Source organism: Phyllobates terribilis, unplaced genomic scaffold (assembly GCF_046119375.1).
Source record: "Phyllobates terribilis strain yellow unplaced genomic scaffold, ASM4611937v1 Scaffold_13__5_contigs__length_258822181, whole genome shotgun sequence".
NCBI lineage: Eukaryota > Metazoa > Chordata > Amphibia > Anura > Dendrobatidae > Phyllobates > Phyllobates terribilis.
Genome location: NW_027362773.1, coordinates 210,551,189 through 210,574,781, shown reverse-complemented (window position 1 = coordinate 210,574,781; position 23,593 = coordinate 210,551,189). Strand labels below are relative to the sequence as shown.

Genomic DNA, 23,593 nt, shown 5'->3' with positions numbered 1-23,593 from the left:
GTGAAAAAAACACTGAAAAAACCCAGTAAAACCTGCGTTTTTAACCCAGCTGATTTCCTGCGTCAGATTAGGTTTTGCTGCAGATTTATGACGCTGAAAAACCCAACATATGTGAACATAGCCTAAGGCTACGTTCCCACGATAAGCTTTGGTGAGTTTTTGATGTAGCAGATTTTCTGTACCTATTAAGTAAAGGTCATTTGGATTTTTTCGAAAATACGCAGAATAAAAAAATCACCAAAAAGTAATTATGAGAAAGTATCCTAAGGGTATTTGCACATGCTATCTTGCTAAAAAAAAAGTAAAAATAATTGAATATATGCACAGTAATGTTAAAACAACTTTCTGTGCACGTTTCGTCTTTTTGAACTTTTTTGATATCCGTCAAGCAGCTAAAAGAAGAGACTTGTTCATTTTTCAGGCGGATTATGTTTGGAAGAAGAAAAGCTACAAAAAATGACTGAAAAAAATGACAAAGGAGATGCTTCAGGAAAAACATCACTAACTTTTTTCAGAAAGCGTCTTCTGCTTCTAAATCTCTGGCGGCTTCTATAAGTATATGAATGTGTGAACATGGCCTTAAAGTGTCTCTACAGGTGGAGCTTGTCTTTGATGTCCCCAACAACAACATTTGGACATGCTGGAAATATGGCTGCAGTTCTGTATTTTATTGTGAATGTCCGCCTGTCCCCTTAGTCTTTGCTCTCGTCAATTACAGGTTCTCTCACAATGGCTGCAGGAGGTGATCCATCAAGACAGAAAAGATTCTGTGGATGAAGACGTCGCCAGGATCACGGCTGCCATGTACGTACAACACTTGTACTTGTGTTAATCAATATCATCAAATGCTACGTTCAAGAATCCAGCTAATTAGACGCTCGTCTGAGCCGTACCTGACATGTAGGTCAAGAACTAACTAAACCATCTGCAGAACTCAACTCCTTATAGTTATTTCAGACTATTTTCATCTGTTCGCTATGAACTGAAACACGTGGAATTATTATTATACCTTTTATCATCCACAGTAGGACGTTTTTATACCTGTGTATGTGTTAATGCACTGAGATTTGATGACTACCCTAGGTTAGGATGTGTATATACCATACATTTTATTATAGTTCTTTTTAGACCTGTTGATTTTTGTTTTAAAGGGAGTCTATGAGTAGGATCAACCCTCCTAAGCCATCTACATGGGCGTGCAGGTCATAGGATGCTGAATAAAATGATACCTTGATGTGGAGACACAAGGGTCAGTGGGTGCTCTCGACCACTGGCCCAGCTGCCTTTAGAAAGACCGCATGGACCAGGGCTCATCCCACTGAGTGCCCGCTCTCCTTTTATGTGGGCATAATACTACTTAGACAACACAGGGTGAGGGTAAGACAGTGTGGCAATAATTTATTGAACCACCAAACAGACAATAAACATATAGAACAGTCTCAGAAAATATCCAAGATGGAGCAAATTACACAGTCTCGCCCTTCCGCTGACTCGCAGGGATTAAAACAGCTGTGGTTTCGGGGCTTCCAGGGCCGACTACCTCACCGGTGGCACCCCGCTTTTGGCGGAGGAGGAGGTAACAACAAGTCTAGGAAGCTGACAGTCCATCGAGGTACATGACCAGGTATCCGGAGAGTCCCAATCTGGCGTCTCTTAACATCTCCATGGGGCTACGAGACCAGTGGGTCCCAACGTGGCTTCCCCAAATGTCTCCATGGGTTCAGTGATGGTCAAAGGAGCAGATCCGTATTCTTCCAGCTGGGACTGTGGTCCCTTAAGCTGGCTGTCACGCACAGTGTGGGAAAAACTAATTGCAACATGAACAGATGAGGGGAAGGAAGCCCAGACACTAGGGAAAAGGGGAGTGGAGACCCCGAGACAGATCTAATGACACCCTGCCTACCCTATCGTCCCTATATTGGTTCCACACCAATCGCCAAGCAGAAACCTAAACCCTGTATATCCCTAGAGCTAGGTCCTAGATAGGGAGGGGGGTGAGCACTGGTCACTCCCCACTATAAACTAAAGACAACAAGGGAGACAAACAAAGGGGGAAAACTTAGCTTGAGCAGACACCAAACGTCCTCCAAGGGCACCAGAGAGAAAGCTATCCAACTGCTGTAGCTCTAAGCCTTCACAAGGGGAAATGTAAATATCACCAGCGACTCCCTGCAGCAGACTGAGAGTTTATAAACACCCAGACCAGGTGTGTCAATCAGAGCAGGCGGGAGGTTGCCATTGGGTCCAAAAGTGAGAAGGATTTAGGAATATGTCCGCAATGCAAAACGCAATGACCTTCTGCAGCCAGATGCAGAGCGACTGTCTGTCATATCTGACACACCCGTGATACTGGCATCCTATAGAATGTCAAACCTGTATCCTTCTTGATGGAGCCATGGTGTCTTGGCTTCTGTTCTGTAGAGTCTCTGAATAAGGATATAGATCCCTTTATATACCCACATCTGTGGTTCAGGTCATCATCCACAGGTCAGAGGGAAGGTGGGATGAGTTTAATTTGCATTGTTTAAATATTTAATCAATCTGCATAGTTTCGCTTCACTCTTTTGCAGGTCAACAAGCTACATGGACTAATGCAATGGGTAATCAACATATTAGCAAATATTGATTATTCAATGACTCTGCATCCCTGTCCTCCAAAGATTGAAACACAATCACCTGTAGGAGCTGATATAATAGGTAAACAGCAACCATTCAGCAACTCAAAAACATCAATTCAAGAGTCAATGTTCAGACAATATGAACAATAGTCTATGTTTCTTGACCTACTGCAAATATACGCAAAAATATGAATAAATGCTGTGTTGTCACTTGATATCTGCAATCCGATTTTTAATTCCAGAGAAATCCAATTTTTTTTAAATATGTAAATTAGCAGTTTAGATCTATGGGCCGGACAGAGATCTTCCTGAGAATCTGCCTCCAGAACTTATTTTAAGTGAAAGGGGGAGTTACCAGTGGGAAACATGTAGATAAGGAGAGCTGACTGAGTTATTACATGTCTCACACTGGTAATGCCCCATTATTTATAGTAAGCTCTGGAGGCAGATTCTTGTGGAGATCTATGTCCCGCCCATAGATCTTAACAGCTCATTTACATATTAAGAAAAACGTGAATTTCTCTGAAATAAGACATCGGATCGCAGATATCAAGGCATCATTTTATTCAGCTTTCTGTGACCTGCGTGCTCGTATAGACGGCTTAGGGGGGTTGATCCTACTGACAGATTCCCTTTAAGTCCATCTACCCTCACCCTCTGAAAAACTGCTTATGACTCCATATGCAATGAATATGAGATATGAATCACCTGATTTCTGGGGTCTCTTTACTGGGACTCTCACCCATCATAATCTCAGGGGTCCTTGAGTCCCCTGGGTGAATAAAGCTTATAGTGAACACGTGTGACTCCTAAATCAATGGCACTAACGTAGTTGGAGATACTCATGTAAAGCTCTCGTCCATCTTTGACAATCCCAAAGACAGTGATTTCAGTGATGGTCATACATGTGCACTGCTAAACTTTGTTCACACAGTGGACTTTGGAACCCCCATTGTTGTAATTGGTGGGGGTCCCCACTGTCAGACCCTTTACCGCCTCCTGTGATTAGGTGATATGTTTTATTATGGCAAAGCTCCAATAATCAATATGATGCAATAAAAAATGGAAGTGTTTATTAAGTATAGATGTAGGGTGGGCACTGACAATCAAGGACCGGATTCTGACCCTGAACACTAGTAATCATCATACAGGGTTCCCCTTCTAGATGCTTATATTATTAAAAAACCGCCAAAATTCACCTTGAAAGTTGACCTCAACCACATAGATAATTATAAGTCAAACCAACAGCAAGTGATCATGCCAATAATCTAAGCATCTATAGTAATTTAAAGGATATGGAAACCTTCAAGGACATTTTATTTCTTAAATGCATGCATTTTGGACTAAAATTCCTTTTTGCTATTGGGTTTCATTAAAAATTTAGCATTGTTTGGCTTTCAAATGCTCTTTGTTTCACTGCACATTGCAGACTTCAGAAAGAGTTAACTGAGTATCCACCAGTGAGCTCATTCTAAGAGTTTGTAACTCTTTTGTTCTGTTAATTTGTGAATCTTTTTTTGGCTGATTCAAATTTGCATCAAAGCTCAGCTCAAAGTTTGAGTTCTGTGATCATAAATCAACAGAGAGGAAGTAAGAAAAAAAAAAACAGATAAGAGAGTTACAAACGGTCTACCAGAATGCACTTTCTAATGGATTCTTAGTTAGCTGGGAAATAAAGAGCCTGTAAAAGCCAATCTTAAATGCATGTATTTCAGGCTATAAATCATTTTTGCAATTGGGTTTCATTAAAAATGTTGCACCGTTTGCCTTCTATAACCTCTATGTTGCACTGTAATATTGCTGGCTGCAGAATGAGCTAACCGAGAAACTGTCAGTGAGCTGATACTGGTGGCCAGAATACATACATATACAGTACAGACCAAAAGTTTGGACACACCTTCTCATTTAAAGATTTTTCTGTGTTTTCATGTCAAGAGTGTGCAAAGCAGTCATCAAAGCAAAAGGTGGTTACTTTGAAGAACCTAGAATATAAGACATATTTTCAGTTATTTCACACTTTTTTGTTAAGTATATAATTCCACATGTGTTAATTCATAGTTTTGATGCCTTCAGTGTGAATGTACAATTTTCATAGTCATGAAAATACAGAAAAATCTTTAAATGAGAAGGTGTGTCCAAACTTTTGGTCTGTACTGTATATATATATCATTTATTTGATATTTATCATTTCTGACTAATAGAGATCACGTCTTTTGGCTGAAGAACTTGTGATGGGCAATAAAAGCACTGAAACAATAAATGATCCCCAACCCGATCAGTAACATTAAGGATTATAATCACAGTAGAATTTATTATATAGCTGATTTATGTAAGCGTCAAGATCTACATTAAATGACCATTTCTTCCCCTGCAGCCAGATTGATTTTAAGAAATGAAGTAAACAGGAAAGAAGTAAAGAAAGTGCAATGAATCTAAGCGCTTCTTGTGGTCAGGCTAATATATCTACTCTGAAAAAAAGAACACATTCCTGTGATATAACGTTCCCTTCCTTTATGCATCTTCAGCCTTAGAGTAATCTTCATTTTATTTTATTTTATTTTCATAAATCAATAGTACAGGTGAAAATAAGCAACTTTGTAATATATCTTATCAGATAAATCTGCTTCTTTCTTCTTCTGGACTCATCTTTCATTCTCAAAATTCTCAATTTCCAGGTAAAATTTGTATTAAATGAACACAGACTTTCCCATTACTAAGATAGAAGATGACAGTTGGTGCTCATAAAGTTCTATGGAACTTGCAGTGGATTGTCTGTATCTTCCACAGTTCCTCCCTAGAATGTCTGCATTGGCCTCTAGCTCCTCCCTATAATGTCTGTGTGTTCCTCTAGCTCCTCCCTATAATGTCTGTGTGTTCCTCTAGCTCCTCCCTAGAATGTCTGTGTGTTCTAGCTCCTCCCTAGAATGTCTGTGTGTTCCTCTTGCTTCTCTTTATAATGTCTGTGTGTTCCCCTAGCTCCTCCCTAGAATGTCTGTGTGTTCCTCTAGCTTCTCCCTAGAATGTCTGTGTGTTCTTCTTATGCCTCCCTAGAATGTCTGCGTGTTCCTCTTATGCCTCCCTAGAATGTCTGCATGCTACTCTACCTCCTCCCTAGAATGTCTCTATGCTGCTCTTGCTCTTCCCTAGAATGTCTGTGTGCTCCTCTAGTTTCTCCCAAGAATGTCTGTGTGTTCCTCTAGGTCCTCCCTAGAATGTCTTTGTTCCTCTAGCTCCTCCTTAGAATGACTGTGTCGGCCTCTAGCTCCTCCCTAGAATGTCTGTGTGTTCCTCTTGCTCCTCCCTAGAATGTCTGTGTGTTCCTCTAGCTCCTCCCTACAATGTCTGTGTGTTCCTCTAGCTCCTCCTTATAATGACTGTCGGCCTCTAGCTCCTCCCTAGAATGTCTGTGTGTTCCTCTAGCTCCTCCCTAGAATGTCTGTGTTCCTCTAGCTCCTCCTTAGAATGACTGTGTCGGCCTCTAGCTCCTCCCTAGAATGTCTGCATGTTCCTCTAGCTCCTCCCTAGAATGTATGCATGTTCCTCTTGCTCCTCCCTGGAATGTCTGTGTGTTCCTCTAGCTCCTCCCTAGAATGTCTGTGTGTTCCTCTTGTACCTCCCTAGAATGACTGTCAGCCTCTAACTCCTCTCTAGAATGTCTGTGTGGTCCTCTTGCTCCTCCCTATAATGTCTGCATGTTCCTCTAGCTCCTCCCTAGAATGTCTGTGTTCCTCTAGCTCCTCCCTAGAATGTCTGTGTTCCTCTTGCTCCTCCCTAGAATGTCTGTGTGTTCCTCTTGCTCCTCCCTAGAATGTCTGAGTGTTCCTCTTGCTCCTCCCTAGAATGTCTGTGTGTTCCTCTTGCTCCTCGCTAGAATATCTGTGTGTTCCTCTTGCTCCTCCCTAGAATGTCTGTGTATTCCTCTAGCTCCTCCCTAGAATGTCTGTGTGTTCCTCTAGCTCCTCCCTAGAATGTCTGTGTTTTCCTCTAGCTCCTCCCTAGAATGTCTGTGTTCCTCTAGATCCTCCTTAGAATGACTGTGTCGGCCTCTACCTCCTCCCTAGAATGTCTGTGTGTTCCTCTTGCTCCTCCCTAGAATTTCTGTGTGTTCCTCTAGCTCCTCCCTAGAATTTCTGTGTGTTCCTCTTGCTCCTCCCTAGAATGTCTGTGTGTTCCTCTAGCTCCTCCCTAGAATGTCTGTGTGTTCCTCTTGCTCCTCCCTAGAATGTCTGTTTCCTCTAGCTCCTCCTTAGAATGACTGTGTCGGCCTCTAGCTCCTCCCTAGAATGTCTGTGTGTTCCTCTTGCTCCTCCCTAGAATGTCTGTGTGTTCCTCTAGCTCCTCCCTAGAATGTCTGTGTTTTCCTCTAGCTCTTCCCTAGAATTTCTGTGTTCCTCTAGCTCCTCCTTAGAATGACTGTGTCGGCCTCTACCTCCTCCTTAGAATGTCTGTGTGTTCCTCTTGCTCCTCCCTAGAATGTCTGAGTGTTCCTCTTGCTCCTCCCTAGAATGTCTGTGTGTTCCTCTTGCTCCTCCCTAGAATGTCTATGTGTTCCTCTTGCTCCTCCCTAGAATGTCTGTGTGTTCCTCTAGCTCCTCCCTAGAATGTCTGTGTTTTCCTCTAGCTCTTCCCTAGGATTTCTGTGTTCCTCTAGCTCCTCCTTAGAATGACTGTATCGGCCTCTACCTCCTCCCTAGAATGTCTGTGTGTTCCTCTTGCTCCTCCCTAGAATGTCTGAGTGTTCCTCTTGCTCCTCCCTAGAATGTCTGTGTGTTCCTCTTGCTCCTCGCTAGAATGTCTGTGTGTTCCTCTTGCTTCTCCCTAGAATGTCTGTGTGTTCCTCTAGCTCCTCCCTAGAATGTCTGTGTGTTCCTTTAGCTCCTCCCTAGAATGTCTGTGCTTTCCTCTAGCTCCTCCCTAGAATGTCTGTGTGTTATGTTCTGCTACCAGAGCTAAGGAAAGAGAGGAGATCTGTCCCTACCATAGAACTCAGCTGAATCCCTACGATGTAACAGGGAACCTGATCCTGCGATCAGACCTGCTAAAGTCCTATGCTAGTCTGTACGGAGACCTATAGATGTGGGGAAGGAATCCCTACAAGTACTAAGGACTGGGAGGAATATGGGACACCTCCTAACAGAAATAGTAGCAGACAGACGAACAAACAAAATATATAGAACATAGAGGTCCGTAGACCAAGCAAACTAACAGAGTAAGATACACAGCACAGGCTAGCTAGAAAGTAGTTATACAATGCAGTCCAGCAAAGCCAGAAGGGCGGAGCAGGCTTAAATAGGCCAACAAGGTCATGTGACCAGCAAAGGAAAAAAAACCTAAGAGCAAGGTTCTAACAGTACCCCCCCTTCTAAGAGGATCCTCCGGATCCCCTAGGACCAGGCTTATCAGGAAATCTCCTGTGAAACGCTCTGATAAGTCTGGACGCGGAAACATCATCCGACCTCACCCAAGAGTTATCCTCGGGTCCGAAACCTTTCCAGGCCACAAGATACTGCAAACTACCTCTATACAGTCTAGAGTTAAGGATGCGAGAAATTTCATATTCCCCGTCCTCCACCACTGGAGGAACAGAGGCAGAGGCGTCACAATCCGATACAACAGCTTTTTTCAACAGAGAGACATGAAATACCGGATTAATTCTCCAGGAGGTAGGAACCTCCAACCTAACAGCAGATTGGTTGACAACCTGAAGCACCTTAAAGGGCCCTACAAACTTGGGACCCAATTTCTTAGAAGGAATCCTCAACCGCAGATTCCTAGAGGACAACCAAACCATGTCACCAACAGCGAACAAAACCTCCTGTCGTTTCCTATCAAAGTAGTCCTTAGATTTTCTGTTGGCCTCCTGAAGATTACCACGCACATCCGTCCAAACTCTCTCCAAATCACCGGAAAAATTCTCCTCCTCAGGCACGGCAGATCCCAACTTGGAGAACGACCCAAACGACGGATGTCTCCCAGAACAACAAAAAAAAGGCGAACAACCAGCAGAAGAAGATGTATGATTGTTCAGAGCAAATTCAGCAAGTGGCAGAAACTCAGACCACCCCTCTTGATTGTCTGCCACAAAACAACGCAAGAACTGCTCAACATCCTGGTTTTTCCTTTCTGTCTGGCCATTAGATTCAGGATGATATCCGGACGAGAACGATAAATGAACTCCCAACCTGTCACAAAAGGCACGCCAAAAACGAGCCACGAACTGAGGACCCCTATCAGAAACAATGTCAGTAGGAACGCCATGAAGTCTGACAATTTCCTTGACAAAGGCCTTAGCGAGAGTTTTAGCGCAGGGCAGTTTGACAAAGGGAACCAAGTGACACATCTTGCTAAAACGGTCCACGACCACCCAGATGACAGTAAAACCCTCAGAGGGGGGAAGGTCAGTTATAAAGTCCATAGCCAAATGTGTCCAAGGAGCACTGGGAACCTCCAAAGGACAAAGCAACCCCGCAGCAGGAGTATGTGAGGACTTAGATCTAGCACATATAGTACATTGACGCACCCACTTAATGACTTCCTTCTGCCATCCAGGCCACCAAAAACTGCGACCCACCAGTCTCTTGGTCTCAGAGATTCCGGGATGACCTGCCAACCGAGATTCGTGACACTCAACAAATAAATCTCTCCTAAAGGTCCCAGGCACAAACAACCTCCCATGGGGAGTGTTAGATGGGGCATTCTCCTGTGCTTTAAGAATCTCATCTTCCAAAACGGAGTCCAAAGCAGCTATCACAACACCTTCTTGTAAAATGTTCTCCTCTTTCTCAGCACCGACTATGGGAGAAAAACTGCGAGACAAGGCATCCGCCTTAACATTCTTAGTACCAGGGATGTAAGTAACGGAGAAATTAAACCGCGAGAAAAACAGTGCCCACCTAGCCTGACGGGCATTCAGGCGCTTGGCAGCATCAAGATATATCAGATTTTTATGATCCGTAAGAACCTGAACGGGAAATTCCGCACCTTCCAAGAAGTGACGCCAGTGTTCAAATGCGAGTTTAATAGCCAATAATTCCCGATTACCAATATCGTAATTCAGTTCAGTCTCCGAAAATTTTTTTGAAAAAAAGGCACAGGGATGTAATCCATCCCCGTTATCCTGAGACAATACTGCGCCAACCCCCACAGAGGAAGCATCAACCTCAACCAAAAACGGCTTAGTCACATCAGGCTGCATAAGGATGGGAGCAGAGGTGAACCTCTCCTTGAGATACACAAAAGCTTCAATGGCCTCAGAAGACCACTGAACCGCATCCGCACCTTTCCTGGTGAGATCGGTCAGAGGTTTGACAATACTAGAAAAAATTTTTATGAATTTTCTGTAATAATTGGCGAAACCTAAAAACCTCTGTATCGATTTCAAACCAATAGGCCTAGGCCATTCCTGTACAGCTTGAACTTTAACCGGGTCCATCTCAAAACCTTCACTGGAGATAATGTAGCCCAAAAAACTAATTCTCTGTACAGCGAACTCACATTTCTCCAGCTTAGCAAAAAGCGAATTGTCCATTAATAACTGTAATACCTCACGTACGCTCCGCCAATGAGACTCCAGATCCGGCGAATAAATCAAAATGTCATCCAAATACACAACCACATTTTTGCCGATCAAAGGTCTCAGGATGTCATTAATAAGATTCTGAAAAAATGCAGGAGCATTAGTAAGACCAAAAGGCATAACCAGATTCTCAAAATGACCCACAGGAGTGTTAAAAGCAGTCTTCCATTCATCACCCTCCTTCATGCGCAACAGATTGTATGCCCCCTTAAGGTCAATTTTAGAGAACCACTTGGCCCCCATTAACTGGTTAAACAGATCAGGAATCAATGGCAGTGGGTAAGGATTGCGTACAGTAATTTTGTTAATCTCACGAAAATCCAGACAAGGACGTAAACCGCCGTCCTTTTTTTTTACAAAAAAAAATCCAACCGCCACAGGAGACTTAGAGGGCCTAATGTGACCGGCGGCCAAACTTGTCTGTATGTATTCCTCCAAAGCCTTCCTCTCAGGAATAGTAAGGTTAAATAAACGACTTTTAGGAAGAGTCGCTCCAGGGACAAATTCAATAGAACAATCATAGTCTCTATGGGGAGGCAAAACCTGCGATTCCTTCTCAGAAAAAACTCTCCAAAAATCCTGAATAGGAACAGGCAATTCTCCCCTATCCAAAGCTGCAATACGCCCGTTACAACACTTGTCATAACATTTATGGCTCCAGGATTTAATTTCACTGGTAGACCAATCCAGTACAGGATTGTGAAATTTTAACCAGGGCAATCCCAATATTACTGGAGAAGGCAAGTTATTCAAAACTACCAAATCCAATTTCTCATGGTGAACACCATTAATAGTGAGAGGAAATTCACAGACCTTGAGAGTAATATTCTTCAAAGGGGAACCATCCACAGAAACCACAGCAATGGGGGATGATAAAGGTTTGGGTTTTAAATTGAGTCTTTCCAAGAATCCCCCATCAATTACATTCAGAGTAGACCCACAATCAACAAACACCCGAAATTCCATTAATTTTTCCTGAGCAATCGTGGAAGCAGCTAAAAATACACCCTTGGAATTTAAACAGGCAATACGGGCATGACTGACCATTTTTTTTTTCTTTCTTCATACGAAGCTCACAGCCTTTAATCAAATGACCAGATTTTCCGCAATAGAAACACAAGCCTTCAGAAAATCGACGGTCTTTTTCTTGAGAGCGAGGTGCCACCGATCCAATCTCCATCGGTTCACCACTGTTAGTACACACATTCTCATAACCAGAAACTGACATAGCAGAGGATTTGCTCTCATTAACCCTTGCACGCAGTCTCCTATCCACCCGTATAGCTAATTGCATAGCCTGTTGCAAATCTTCAGGTGTAGGATAAGCAATTAGCAGGTCTTTAACCCTTTCACTGAGCCCAGCAAGAAATAGACTTTTCAGAGCAGAATCGTTACACCCTATTTGAGTAGACCAACGACGGAAATGAGTACAATATTTTTCCACATTACCTGATCCCTGTTTCAAACGTCTCAACTCAGTCTCAGCTGATGCGACACGGTCAGGATCATCATATAATAGTCCCAAAGCAGAAAAAAAACTATCCACTGATCTGAAGCATGTATCACTAGGTTGCAAAGAAAAGGCCCACTCCTGAGGCTCTTTGCGCAAAAGTGACATTATGAACCCTATGCGCTGGGATTCATCCCCAGAGGACTTGGGTCTCAAACGAAAATACAATAAGCAAGCATTTTTAAATGAAAAAAATTCTCGATGTTCACCAAAAAATAAATCCGGCAAACATACCTTAGGCTCCAAGAAATGTGCTCCAGGACAGTTACTCACGTGCTGACGGAGCTCGGCCACCTCCAGAGAGAGTCCCTGCAGGCGATGAGCCAAATCCTGAACCGACACCATGATGGAACAGAAAAATCTTTCCTTAGAGAATTTGCAGGCTGGACTTACTGTTATGTTCTGCTACCAGAGCTAAGGAAAGAGAGGAGATCTGTCCCTACGATAGAACTCAGCTGAATCCCTACGATGTAACAGGGAACCTGATCCTGCGATCAGACCTGCTAAAGTCCTATGCTAGTCTGTACGGAGACCTATAGATGTGGGGAAGGAATCCCTACAAGTACTAAGGACTGGGAGGAATATGGGACACCTCCTAACAGAAATAGTAGCAGACAGACGAACAAACAAAATATATAGAACATAGAGGTCCGTAGACCAAGCAAACTAACAGAGTTAGAAACAGAGCACAGGCTAGCTAGAAAGTAGTTATACAATGCAGTCCAGCAAAGCCAGAAGGGCGGAGCAGGCTTAAATAGGCCAACAAGGTCATGTGACCAGCAAAGGAAAAAAAACCTAAGAGCAAGGTTCTAACACTGTGTTCCTCTAGCGCCTCCTTAGAATGACTGTGTCGGCCTCTACCTCCTCCCTAGAATGTCTGTGTGTTCCTCTAGCTCCTCCCTAGAATGTCAGTGTGTTTCTCTTGCTCCTCCCTAGAATGTCTGTGTGTTCCTCTTGCTCCTCCCTAGAATGTTTGTGTGTTCCTCTTGCTCCTCCCTAGAATGTCTGTGTGTTCCTTTTGCTCCTCCCTAGAATGTCTGTGTGTTCCTCTAACTCCTCCCTAGAATGGCTGTGTGCTCCTCTAGCTCCTCCCTAGAATGTCTGTATGTTCCTCTAGCTCCTCCCTAGAATGTCTGTGTGTTCCTCTTGCTCCTCCCTAGAATGTGTGTGTGTTCCTTTTGCTCCTCCCTAGTATTTCTGTGTGTTCTTCTTACGTCTCCCTAGAATGTCTGTGTGCTCCTCTAGCTCCTCCCTAAAATGTCACTATGCTGCGCTTGCTCCTCCCTAGAATGTCTGTGTTCTCCTCTAGTTTCTCCCTAGAATGTCTGTGTGTTCCTCTAGCTCCTCCCTAGAATGTCTTTGTTCCTCTAACTCCTCCTTCGAATGACTGTGTCGGCCTCTAGCTCCTCCCTAGAATGTCTGTGTGTTCCTCTCGCTCCTCTCTAGAATGTCAGTGTGTTCCTCTTGCCCCTCCCTAGAATGTCTGTGTGTTTCTCTAGCTCCTCCTTAGAATGACTGTGTCGGCCTCTAGCTCCTCCCTAGAATGTCTGTGTGTTCCTCTTGCTACTCCCTAGAATGTCTGTGTGTTCCTCTTGCACCTCCCTAGAATGACTGTCGGCCTCTAACTCCTCTCTAGAAAGTCTGTGTGTTCCTCTTGCTCCTCCCTATAATGTCTGTGTGTTCCTCTAGCTCCTCCCTAGAATGTCTGTGTGTTCCTCTAGCTCCTCCCTAGAATGTCTGTGTGTTCCTCTTGCTCCTCCCTAGAATGTCTGTGTGTTCCTCTTGCTCCTCCCTAGAATGTCTGTGTGTTCCTTTTGCTCCTCCCTAGAATGTCTTTGTGTTCCTCTAACTCCTCCCTAGAATGTCTGTGTGCTCCTCTAGCTCCTCCCTAGAATGTCTGTATGTTCCTCTAGCTCCTCCCTAGAATGTCTGTGTGTTCCTCTTGCTCCTCCCTAGAATGTGTGTGTGTTACTCTTGCTCCTCCCTAGTATTATTGTGTGTTCTTCTTACGTCTCCCTAGAATGTCTGTGTGCTCCTCTAGCTCCTCCCTAAAATGTCTCTATGCTGCGCTTGCTCGTCCCTAGAATGTCTGTGTTCTCCTCTAGTTTCTCCCTAGAATGTCTGTGTGTTCCTCTAGCTCCTTCCTAGAATGTCTTTGTTCCTCTAACTCCTCCTTCGAATGACTGTGTCGGCCTCTAGCTCCTCCCTAGAATGTCTGTGTGTTCCTCTTGCTCCTCCTTAGAATGTCTGTGTGTTCCTCTCGCTCCTCTCTAGAATGTCAGTGTGTTCCTCTTGCCCCTCCCTAGAATGTCTGTGTGTTCCTCTAGCTCCTCCCTAGAATGTCTGTGTTCCTCTAGCTCCTCCTTAGAATGACTGTGTCGGCCTCTAGCTCCTCCCTAGAATGTCTGTGTGTTCCTCTTGCTCCTCCCTAGAATGTTTGTGTTCCTCTAGCTCCTCCTTAGAATGACTGTGTGTCACGCTGTCTCTGTGTACTGGAGGTAGGGGGCCTAAGCTGACCCTAAGCTGGGGCCCTGACTAATCCCTCTACCTGGAGGCACTGTTAAAGGTACAGAGGTCCAGGCCGCCAGCGTAACCCCTACCTCCTGAGGATCCCTGCACCTAAGTAATCTAGTCCTGAGAAGGACCCCGATAACAACAAAAGGGGACAGGTAATAATATGCCAACACTCAGTACTTAGACGAACGAGACAGTACAAGGGTAAAACCAAAACCACCTTGCATACAAAAACTACACAACAACAACAGAGGGAACACCAACGGGAAAGGAGATAAATGATAAAGCGAAGAAGGGAAAAACCACTCCAAATACACTTAGCTCTGAAACTCCAAATACCACGATCCGCTCTGTTAGTCTGCATGAAATGCTTTCACCGACAACTTCCCTAACAGATCAGCAGACATATGAAGGAATCTCACTACTGCAGAATTGATTGCAGCTGGGCGAGGCTGGACCTTGTCTAGCACAGAGAGAGAGAGTTAACTCCCTCACTGCCGAAAAGCACAAAGCACCAAAAACTCAGCTGCGAGAAGTCAGGCTGTGCAATCGTGACGATCTTCGTGGCGACACAACCATGACAGTACCCCCCCTTCTACGAGGGGCCTCCGGACCCTCAGGGCCAGGTTTATCCTGGTGAGTCGTGTGGAAGGCCCGAATTAACCGGTCTGTGTTAATATCTGACGCAGGAACCCACATCCTCTCCTCAGGACCATACCCCTTCCAATGAACCAGGTACTGAAGGGACCGACGATTAAAGCGTGAATCGATGACCTTCGATACTTGGAACTCCAAGTTACCATTGACCACCACTGGAGGCGGAGGTAAAGGTGACGGTATCACCGGCGCTACATACCTCTTAAGCAACGATCTGTGGAACACATTGTGAATTTTAAACGTAGGGGGGAGATCAAGACGGAATGCCACCGGATTAATTATAGAACTGATCCTGTACGGCCCGATGAACCTGGGACCCAATTTCCAGGAAGGAACCTTAAGTTTAATATTCTTAGTAGACAACCATACCTGATCGTTCACACTTAGGTCCGGACCAGACACTCTCCTCCTGTCAGCCATACGTTTGTAAGGGTTCCCCATAGTACTCAGATTATTCAGTACCCCTCTCCATACGGAAGCGAGTGATGACGAAAATCATTCCTCCTCAGGAACCCCCGAAGAGCCCCCTCTACTGAAAGTACAAAACTGGGGGTGAAAACCATATGCCCCAAAAAACGGGGACTTACCAGTGGACTCGCTCCGCCTATTATTAAGAGCAAACTCCGCCAGAGGTAAGAAAGAAGCCCAGTCCTCCTGGTTCTCTGACACAAAACACCGGAGATATGTCTCCAAACTCTGGTTCAGACGTTCCGTCTGACCATTGGTCTGGGGATGAAAAGCCGATGAGAACGACAAATGCATCCCCCGCCGAGTACAAAATGCCTTCCAGAACTTGGACACAAACTGAGACCCCCGATCCGACACCACATAGGAGGGTACCCCGTGAAGCCTCACAATCTCCCCAATGAACACCTGCGCAAGAGTTTTAGCATTAGGAAGAGCAGGAAGAGCGATAAAATGTGCCATCTTGCTGAACCTGTCCACTACAACGAGAATGACAGTTTTACCCGAAGACGGCGGGAGGTCCGTAATAAAGTCCATAGACAGATGAGTCCAAGGACGCTCCGGGATCTTCAAAGGTTAGAGGGCCCCAGACGGACGGGTATGTGGGGTCTTAGAGCGCGCACAAACCCCACAGGACGCAACAAAAGTTACCACCTCCTTATGTAAATTAGGCCACCAAAACCGACGCGAGAGGAGATCCACAGTGTTAGAACCTTGTTCTTAGGTTTTTTCCTTTGCTGGTCACATGACCTTGTTGGCCTATTTAATCCTGCTCCGCCCTTCTGGCTTTGCTGGACTTCATTGTATATCTACTTTCTAGCTAGCCTGTGCTCTGTATCTAACTCTGTTAGTTTGCTTGGTCTACGGACCTCTATGTTCTATATATTTTGTTTGTTCGTCTGTCTGCTACTATTTCTGTTAGGAGGTGTCCCATATTCCTCCCAGTCCTTAGTACTTGTAGGGATTCCTTCCCCACATCTATAGGTCTCCGTACAGACTAGCTTAGGACTTTAGCAGGTCTGATCGCAGGATCAGGTCCCCTGTTACATCGTAGGGATTAAGCTGAGTTCTATCATAGGGACAGATCGCCTCTCTTTCCTTAGCTCTGGTAGCAGAACATAACAGTAAGTCCAGCCCAGCAAATGCTCTAAAGAAAGATTTTTTCTGTTCCATCATGGTGTCGGTTCTGGATTTGGCTAAACACCTGCAGGGACTCTCTTTGGAGGTGACTGAGCTCCGTCAACACGTGAGTAACTGTCCTGGAGCACATTTCTTGGAGCCTAAGGTACGTTTGCCGGATTTATTTTTTGGTGAACACCGAGAATTTTTTTCATTTAAAAATGCTTGCTTATTGTATTTTCGTTTGAGACCCAAGTCCTCTGGGGATGATTCCCAGCGCATAGGGTTTATAATGTCACTTTTGCGCAAAGAGCCTCAGGAGTGGGCCTTTTCTTTGCAACCTAGTGATACATGCTTCAGTTCAGTGGATAGTTTTTTTTCTGCTTTGGGACTATTATATGATGATCCTGACCGTGTCTCATCAGCTGAGACTGAGTTAAGACGTTTGAGACAGGGATCAGGTAATGTGGAAAAATATTGTACTCATTTCCGTCGATGGTCTACTCAAACAGGGTGGAACGATTCTGCTCTGAAAAGTCTATTTCTTGCTGGGCTCAGTGAAAGGGTTAAAGACCTGCTAATTGCTTATCCTACACCTGAAGATTTGCAACAGGCTATGCAATTAGCTATACGGGTGGATAGGAGACTGCGTGCTAGGGTTAATGAGAGCAAATCCTCTGCTATGTCAGTTTCTGGTTATGAGAATGTGTGTACTAACAGTGGTGAATCGATGGAGATTGGAGCGATGGCACCTCGCTCTCAAGAAAAAGATCGCAGATTTTTTGAAGGCTTGTGTTTCTATTGCGGAAAATCTGGTCATTTAATTAAAGACTGTGAGCTTCGTATGAAGAAAGAAAAAAAAATGGTCAGTCATGCCCGTATTGCCTGTTTAAATTCCAAGGGTGTATTTTTAGCTGCTTCCACGATTGCTCAGGAAAAATTAATGGAATTTCGGGTGTTTGTTGATTGTGGGTCTACTCTGAATGTTATTGATGGGGGATTCTTGGAAAGACTCAATTTAAAACCCGAACCTTTATCATCCCCCATTGCTGTGGTTTCTGTGGATGGCTCCCCTTTGAAGAATATTACTCTCAAGGTCTGTGAATTTCCTCTCACTATTAATGGTGTTCACCATGAGAAATTGGATTTGGTAGTGTTGAATAACTTGCCTTCTCCAGTAATATTGGGATTGCCCTGGTTAAAATTTCACAATCCTGTACTGGATTGGTCTACCAGTGAAATTAAATCCTGGAGCCATAAATGTTATGACAAGTGTTGTAACGGGCGTATTGCAGCTTTGGATAGGGGAGAATTGCCTGTTCCTATTCAGGATTTTTGGAGAGTTTTTTCTGAGAAGGAATCGCAGGTTTTGCCTCCCCATAGAGACTATGATTGTTTTATTGAATTTGTCCCTGGAGCGACTCTTCCTAAGGCTGTGTGCCCACGTAGCATTTTTCAAGCGTATATGCTGCGGAATTTCCGCAGCGTAAACGCTTGAAAAACGCATGTATATCCGCACCCCATGGTCCCCAATGGGATTCCGCAAGTTCTATGCACATGCTGCGGATTTTTCCGCAGCGTTTATGCCGCGTTCAAAAATCCGCAGCATGTCATTTAATTTTGCGTTTCCGCAAGCGGAATTGCCTTTGTCCAATGCATAAAAAACGCAAGGCAATTCCGCATGTGGAAAACGCGTGATAAACGCGCGAAAAATGCGCGATAAACGCGTGCGGAATTCCGCATGCGTTTTTCCGGGAGAGGACTTGCATTTATGCAGCAGAAATTTTCTGCTTCATAAATGCAACGTGGGCACATAGCCTAAAAGTCGTTTATTTAACCTTACTATTCCTGAGAGAAAGGCTTTGGAGGAATACATACAGACAAGTTTGGCCGCTGGTCACATTAGGCCCTCTAAGTCTCCTGTGGCGGTTGGATTTTTTTTTGTACAAAAAAAGGACGGCGGTTTACGTCCTTGTCTGGATTTTCGTGAGATTAACAAAATTACTGTACGCAATCCTTACCCACTGCCATTGATTCCTGATCTGTTTAACCAGTTAATGGGGGCCAAGTGGTTCTCTAAAATCGACCTTAAGGGGGCATACAATCTGTTGCGCATGAAGGAGGGTGACGAATGGAAGACTGCTTTTAACACTCCTGTGGGTCATTTTGAGAATCTGGTTATGCCTTTTGGTCTTACTAATGCTCCTGCATTTTTTCAGAATCTTATTAATGACAACCTTAGACCTTTGATCGGCAAAAATGTGGTTGTGTATTTGGATGACATTTTGATTTATTCGCCGGATCTGGAGTCTCATTGGCGGAGCGTACGTGAGGTATTACAGTTATTAATGGACAATTCGCTTTTTGCTAAGCTGGAGAAATGTGAGTTCGCTGTACAGAGAATTAGTTTTTTGGGCTACATTATCTCCAGCGAAGGTTTTGAGATGGACCCGGTTAAAGTTCAAGCTGTACAGGAATGGCCTAGGCCTATTGGTTTGAAATCGATACAGAGGTTTTTGGGTTTCGCCAATTATTACAGAAAATTCATAAAAAATTTTTCTAGTATTGTCAAACCTCTGACCGATCTCACCAGGAAAGGTGCTGATGCGGTTCAGTGGTCTTCTGAGGCCATTGAAGCTTTTGTGTATCTCAAGGAGAGGTTCACCTCTGCTCCCATCCTTATGCAGCCTGATGTGACTAAGCCGTTTTTGGTTGAGGTTGATGCTTCCTCTGTGGGGGTTGGCGCAGTATTGTCTCAGGATAACGGGGATGGATTACATCCCTGTGCCTTTTTTTCAAATTACGATATTGGTAATCGGGAATTATTGGCTATTAAACTCGCATTTGAACACTGGCGCCACTTCTTGGAAGGTGCGGAATTTCCCGTTCAGGTTCTTACGGATCATAAAAATCTGATATATCTTGATGCTGCCAAGCGCCTGAATGCCCGTCAGGCTAGGTGGGCACTGTTTTTCTCACGGTTTAATTTCTCCGTTACTTACATCCCTGGTACTAAGAATGTTAAGGCGGATGCCTTGTCTCGCAGTTTTTCTCCCATAGTCGGTGCTGAGAAAGAGGAGAACATTTTACAAGAAGGTGTTGTGATAGCTGCTTTGGACTCCGTTTTGGAAGATGAGATTCTTAAAGCACAGGAGAATGCCCCATCTAACACTCCTCATGGGAGGTTGTTTGTGCCTGGGACCTTTAGGAGAGATTTGTTTGTTGAGTGTCACGAATCTCAGTTGGCAGGTCATCCCGGAATCTCTGAGACCAAGAGACTGGTGGGTCGCAGTTTTTGGTGGCCTGGATGGCAGAAGGAAGTCATTAAGTGGGTGCGCCAATGTACTATATGTGCTAGATCTAAGTCCTCACATACTCCTGCTGCGGGGTTGCTTTGTCCTTTGGAGGTTCCCAGTGCTCCTTGGACACATTTGGCTATGGACTTTATAACTGACCTTCCCCCCCTCTGAGGGTTTTTCTGTCATCTGGGTGGTCGTGGACCGTTTTAGCAAGATGTGTCACTTGGTTCCCTTCGTCAAACTGCCCTGCGCTAAAACTCTCGCTAAGGCCTTTGTCAAGGAAATTGTCAGACTTCATGGCGTTCCTACTGACATTGTTTCTGATAGAGGTCCTCAGTTCGTGGCTCGTTTTTGGCGTGCCTTTTGTGACAGGTTGGGAGTTCATTTGTCGTTCTCGTCAGGATATCATCCTGAATCTAATGGCCAGACAGAAAGGAAAAACCAGGATGTTGAGCAGTTCTTGCGTTGTTTTGTGGCAGACAATCAAGAGGGGTGGTCTGAGTTTCTGCCACTTGCTGAATTTGCTCTGAACAATCATACATCTTCTTCTGCTGGTTGTTCGCCTTTTTTTTGTTGTTCTGGGAGACATCCGTCGTTTGGGTCGTTCTCCAAGTTGGGATCTGCCGTGCCTGAGGAGGAGAATTTTTCCGGTGATTTGGAGAGAGTTTGGACGGATGTGCGTGGTAATCTTCAGGAGGCCAACAGAAAATCTAAAGACTACTTTGATAGGAAACGACAGGAGGTTTTGTTCGCTGTTGGTGACATGGTTTGGTTGTCCTCTAGGAATCTGCGGTTGAGGATTCCTTCTAAGAAATTGGGTCCCAAGTTTGTAGGGCCCTTTAAGGTGCTTCAGGTTGTCAACCAATCTGCTGTTAGGTTGGAGGTTCCTACCTCCTGGAGAATTAGTCCGGTATTTCATGTCTCTCTGTTGAAAAAAGCTGTTGTATCGGATTGTGACGCCTCTGCCTCTGTTCCTCCGGTGGTGGAGGACGGGGAATATGAAATTTCTCGCATCCTTAACTCTAGACAGTATAGAGGTAGTTTGCAGTATCTTGTGGCCTGGAAAGGTTTCGGACCCGAGGATAACTCTTGGGTGAGGTCGGATGATGTTTCCGCGTCCAGACTTATCAGAGCGTTTCACAGGAGATTTCCTGATAAGCCTGGTCCTAGGGGATCCGGAGGATCCTCTTAGAAGGGGGGTGTTATGTTCTGCTACCAAAGCTAAGGAAAGAGAGGAGATCTGTCCCTACTATAAGACTCAGCTGAATCCCTACGATGTAACAGGGAACCTGATCCTGCGATCAGACCTGCTAAAGTCCTAATCTAGTCTGTACGGAGACCTATAGATTTGGGGAGGGAATCCCTACAAGTACTAAGGACTGGGAGGAATATGGGACACCTCCTAACAGAAATAGCAGCAGACAGACGAACAAACAAAATAGATAGAACCTAGAGGTCCGTAGACCAAGCAAACTAACAGAGTTAGATACAGAGCACAGGCTAGCTAGAAAGTAGATATACAATGAAGTCCAGCAAAGCCAGAAGGGCGGAGCAGGATTAAATAGGCCAACAAGGTCATGTGACCAGCAAAGGAAAAAAAACCTAACAGCAAGGTTCTAACAGTACCCCCCCTTCTAAGAGGATCCTCCGGATCCCCTAGGACCAGGCTTATCAGGAAATCTCCTGTGAAACGCTCTGATAAGTCTGGACGCGGAAACATCATCTGACCTCACCCAAGAGTTATCCTCGGGTCCGAAACCTTTCCAGGCCACAAGATACTGCAAACTACCTCTATACCGTCTAGAGTCAAGGATGCGAGAAATTTCATATTCCCCGTCCTCCACCACCGGAGGAACAGAGGCAGAGGCGTCACCATCCGACACAACAGCTTTTTTTAACAGAGAGACATGAAAGACCGGATTAATTCTCCAGGAGGTAGGAACCTCCAACCTAACAGCAGATTGGTTGACAACCTGAAGCACCTTAAAGGGCCCTACAAACTTGGGACCCAATTTCTTAGAAGGAATCCTCAACCGCAGATTCCTAGAGGACAACCAAACCATGTCACCAACAGCGAACAAAACCTCCTGTCGTTTCCTATCAAAGTAGTCTTTAGATTTTCTGTTGGCCTCCTGAAGATTACCACGCACATCCGTCCAAACTCTTTCCAAATCACCGGAAAAATTCTCCTCCTCAGGCACGGCAGATCCCAACTTGGAGAACGACCCAAACGACGGATGTCTCCCAGAACAACAAAAAAAAGGCGAACAACCAGCAGAAGAAGATGTATGATTGTTCAGAGCAAATTCGGCAAGTGGCAGAAACTCAGACCACCCCTCTTGATTGTCTGCCACAAAACAACGCAAGAACTGCTCAACATCCTGGTTTTTCCTTTCTGTCTGGCCATTAGATTCAGGATGATATCCGGACGAAAACGACAAATGAATTCCCAACCTGTCACAAAAGGCACGCCAAAAACGAGCCACGAACTGAGGACCCCTATCAGAAACAATGTCAGTAGGAACGCCATGAAGTCTGACAATTTCCTTGACAAAGGCCTTAGCGAGAGTTTTAGCGCAGGGCAGTTTGACGAAGGGAACCAAGTGACACATCTTGCTAAAACGGTCCACGACCACCCAGATGACAGTAAAACCCTCAGAGGGGGGAAGGTCAGTTATAAAGTCCATAGCCAAATGTGTCCAAGGAGCACTGGGGACCTCCAAAGGACAAAGCAACCCCGCAGCAGGAGTATGTGAGGACTTAGATCTAGCACATATAGTACATTGGCGCACCCACTTAATGACTTCCTTCTGCCATCCAGGCCACCAAAAACTGCGACCCACCAGTCTCTTGGTCTCAGAGATTCCGGGATGACCTGCCAACCGAGATTCGTGACACTCAACAAACAAATCTCTCCTAAATGTCCCAGGCACAAACAACCTCCCATGAGGAGTGTTAGATGGGGCATTCTCCTGAGCTTTAAGAATCTCATCTTCCAAAACGGAGTCTAAAGCAGCTATCACAACACCTTCTTGTAAAATGTTTTCCTCTTTCTCAGCACCGACTATGGGAGAAAAACTGCGAGACAAGGCATCCGCCTTAACATTCTTAGTACCAGGGATGTAAGTAACGGAGAAATTAAACCGCGAGAAAAACAGTGCCCACCTAGCCTGACGGGCATTCAGGCGCTTGGCAGCGTCAAGATATATCAGATTTTTATGATCCGTAAGAACCTGAACGGGAAATTCCGCACCTTCCAAGAAGTGGCGCCAGTGTTCAAATGCGAGTTTAATAGCCAATAATTCCCGATTACCAATATCGTAATTCAATTCAGTCTCCGAAAATTTTTTTGAAAAAAATGCACAGGGATGTAATCCATCCCCGTTATCCTGAGACAATACTGCGCCAACCCCCACAGAGGAAGCATCAACCTCAACCAAAAACGGCCTAGTAACATCAGGCTGCATAAGGATGGGAGCAGAGGTGAACCTCTCCTTGAGATACACAAAAGCTTCAATGGCCTCAGAAGACCACTGAACCGCATCAGCACCTTTCCTGGTGAGATCAGTCAGAGGTTTGACAATACTAGAAAAATTTTTTATGAATTTTCTATAGTAATTGGCGAAACCCAAAAACCTCTGTATTGATTTCAAACCAATAGGCCTAGGCCATTCCTGCACAGCCTGAACCTTAACCGGATCCATCTCAAAACCTTTGCTGGAGATAATGTAGCCCAAAAAACTAATTCTCTGTACAGCGAACTCACATTTCTCCAGCTTAGCAAAAAGCGAATTGTCCATTAATAACTGTAATACCTCACGCACGCTCCGCCAAT

At 44.8% G+C, this 23,593-nt stretch overlaps 1 protein-coding gene across 2 annotated transcripts in view; it reads left to right on the top strand.

Annotated features, from left to right (window-relative positions):
* Positions 1-23,593, top strand: part of LOC141174663 (serine/threonine-protein kinase Nek11-like) — a 490,513-nt gene that overhangs the window by 334,755 nt on the left and 132,165 nt on the right. For both annotated transcript variants that reach the window (XM_073659587.1, XM_073659586.1), the window contains exon 9: positions 719-804. In XM_073659587.1, the coding sequence (XP_073515688.1) occupies positions 719-804 (86 nt within the window). The remainder of the gene's footprint in view (positions 1-718; positions 805-23,593) is intronic.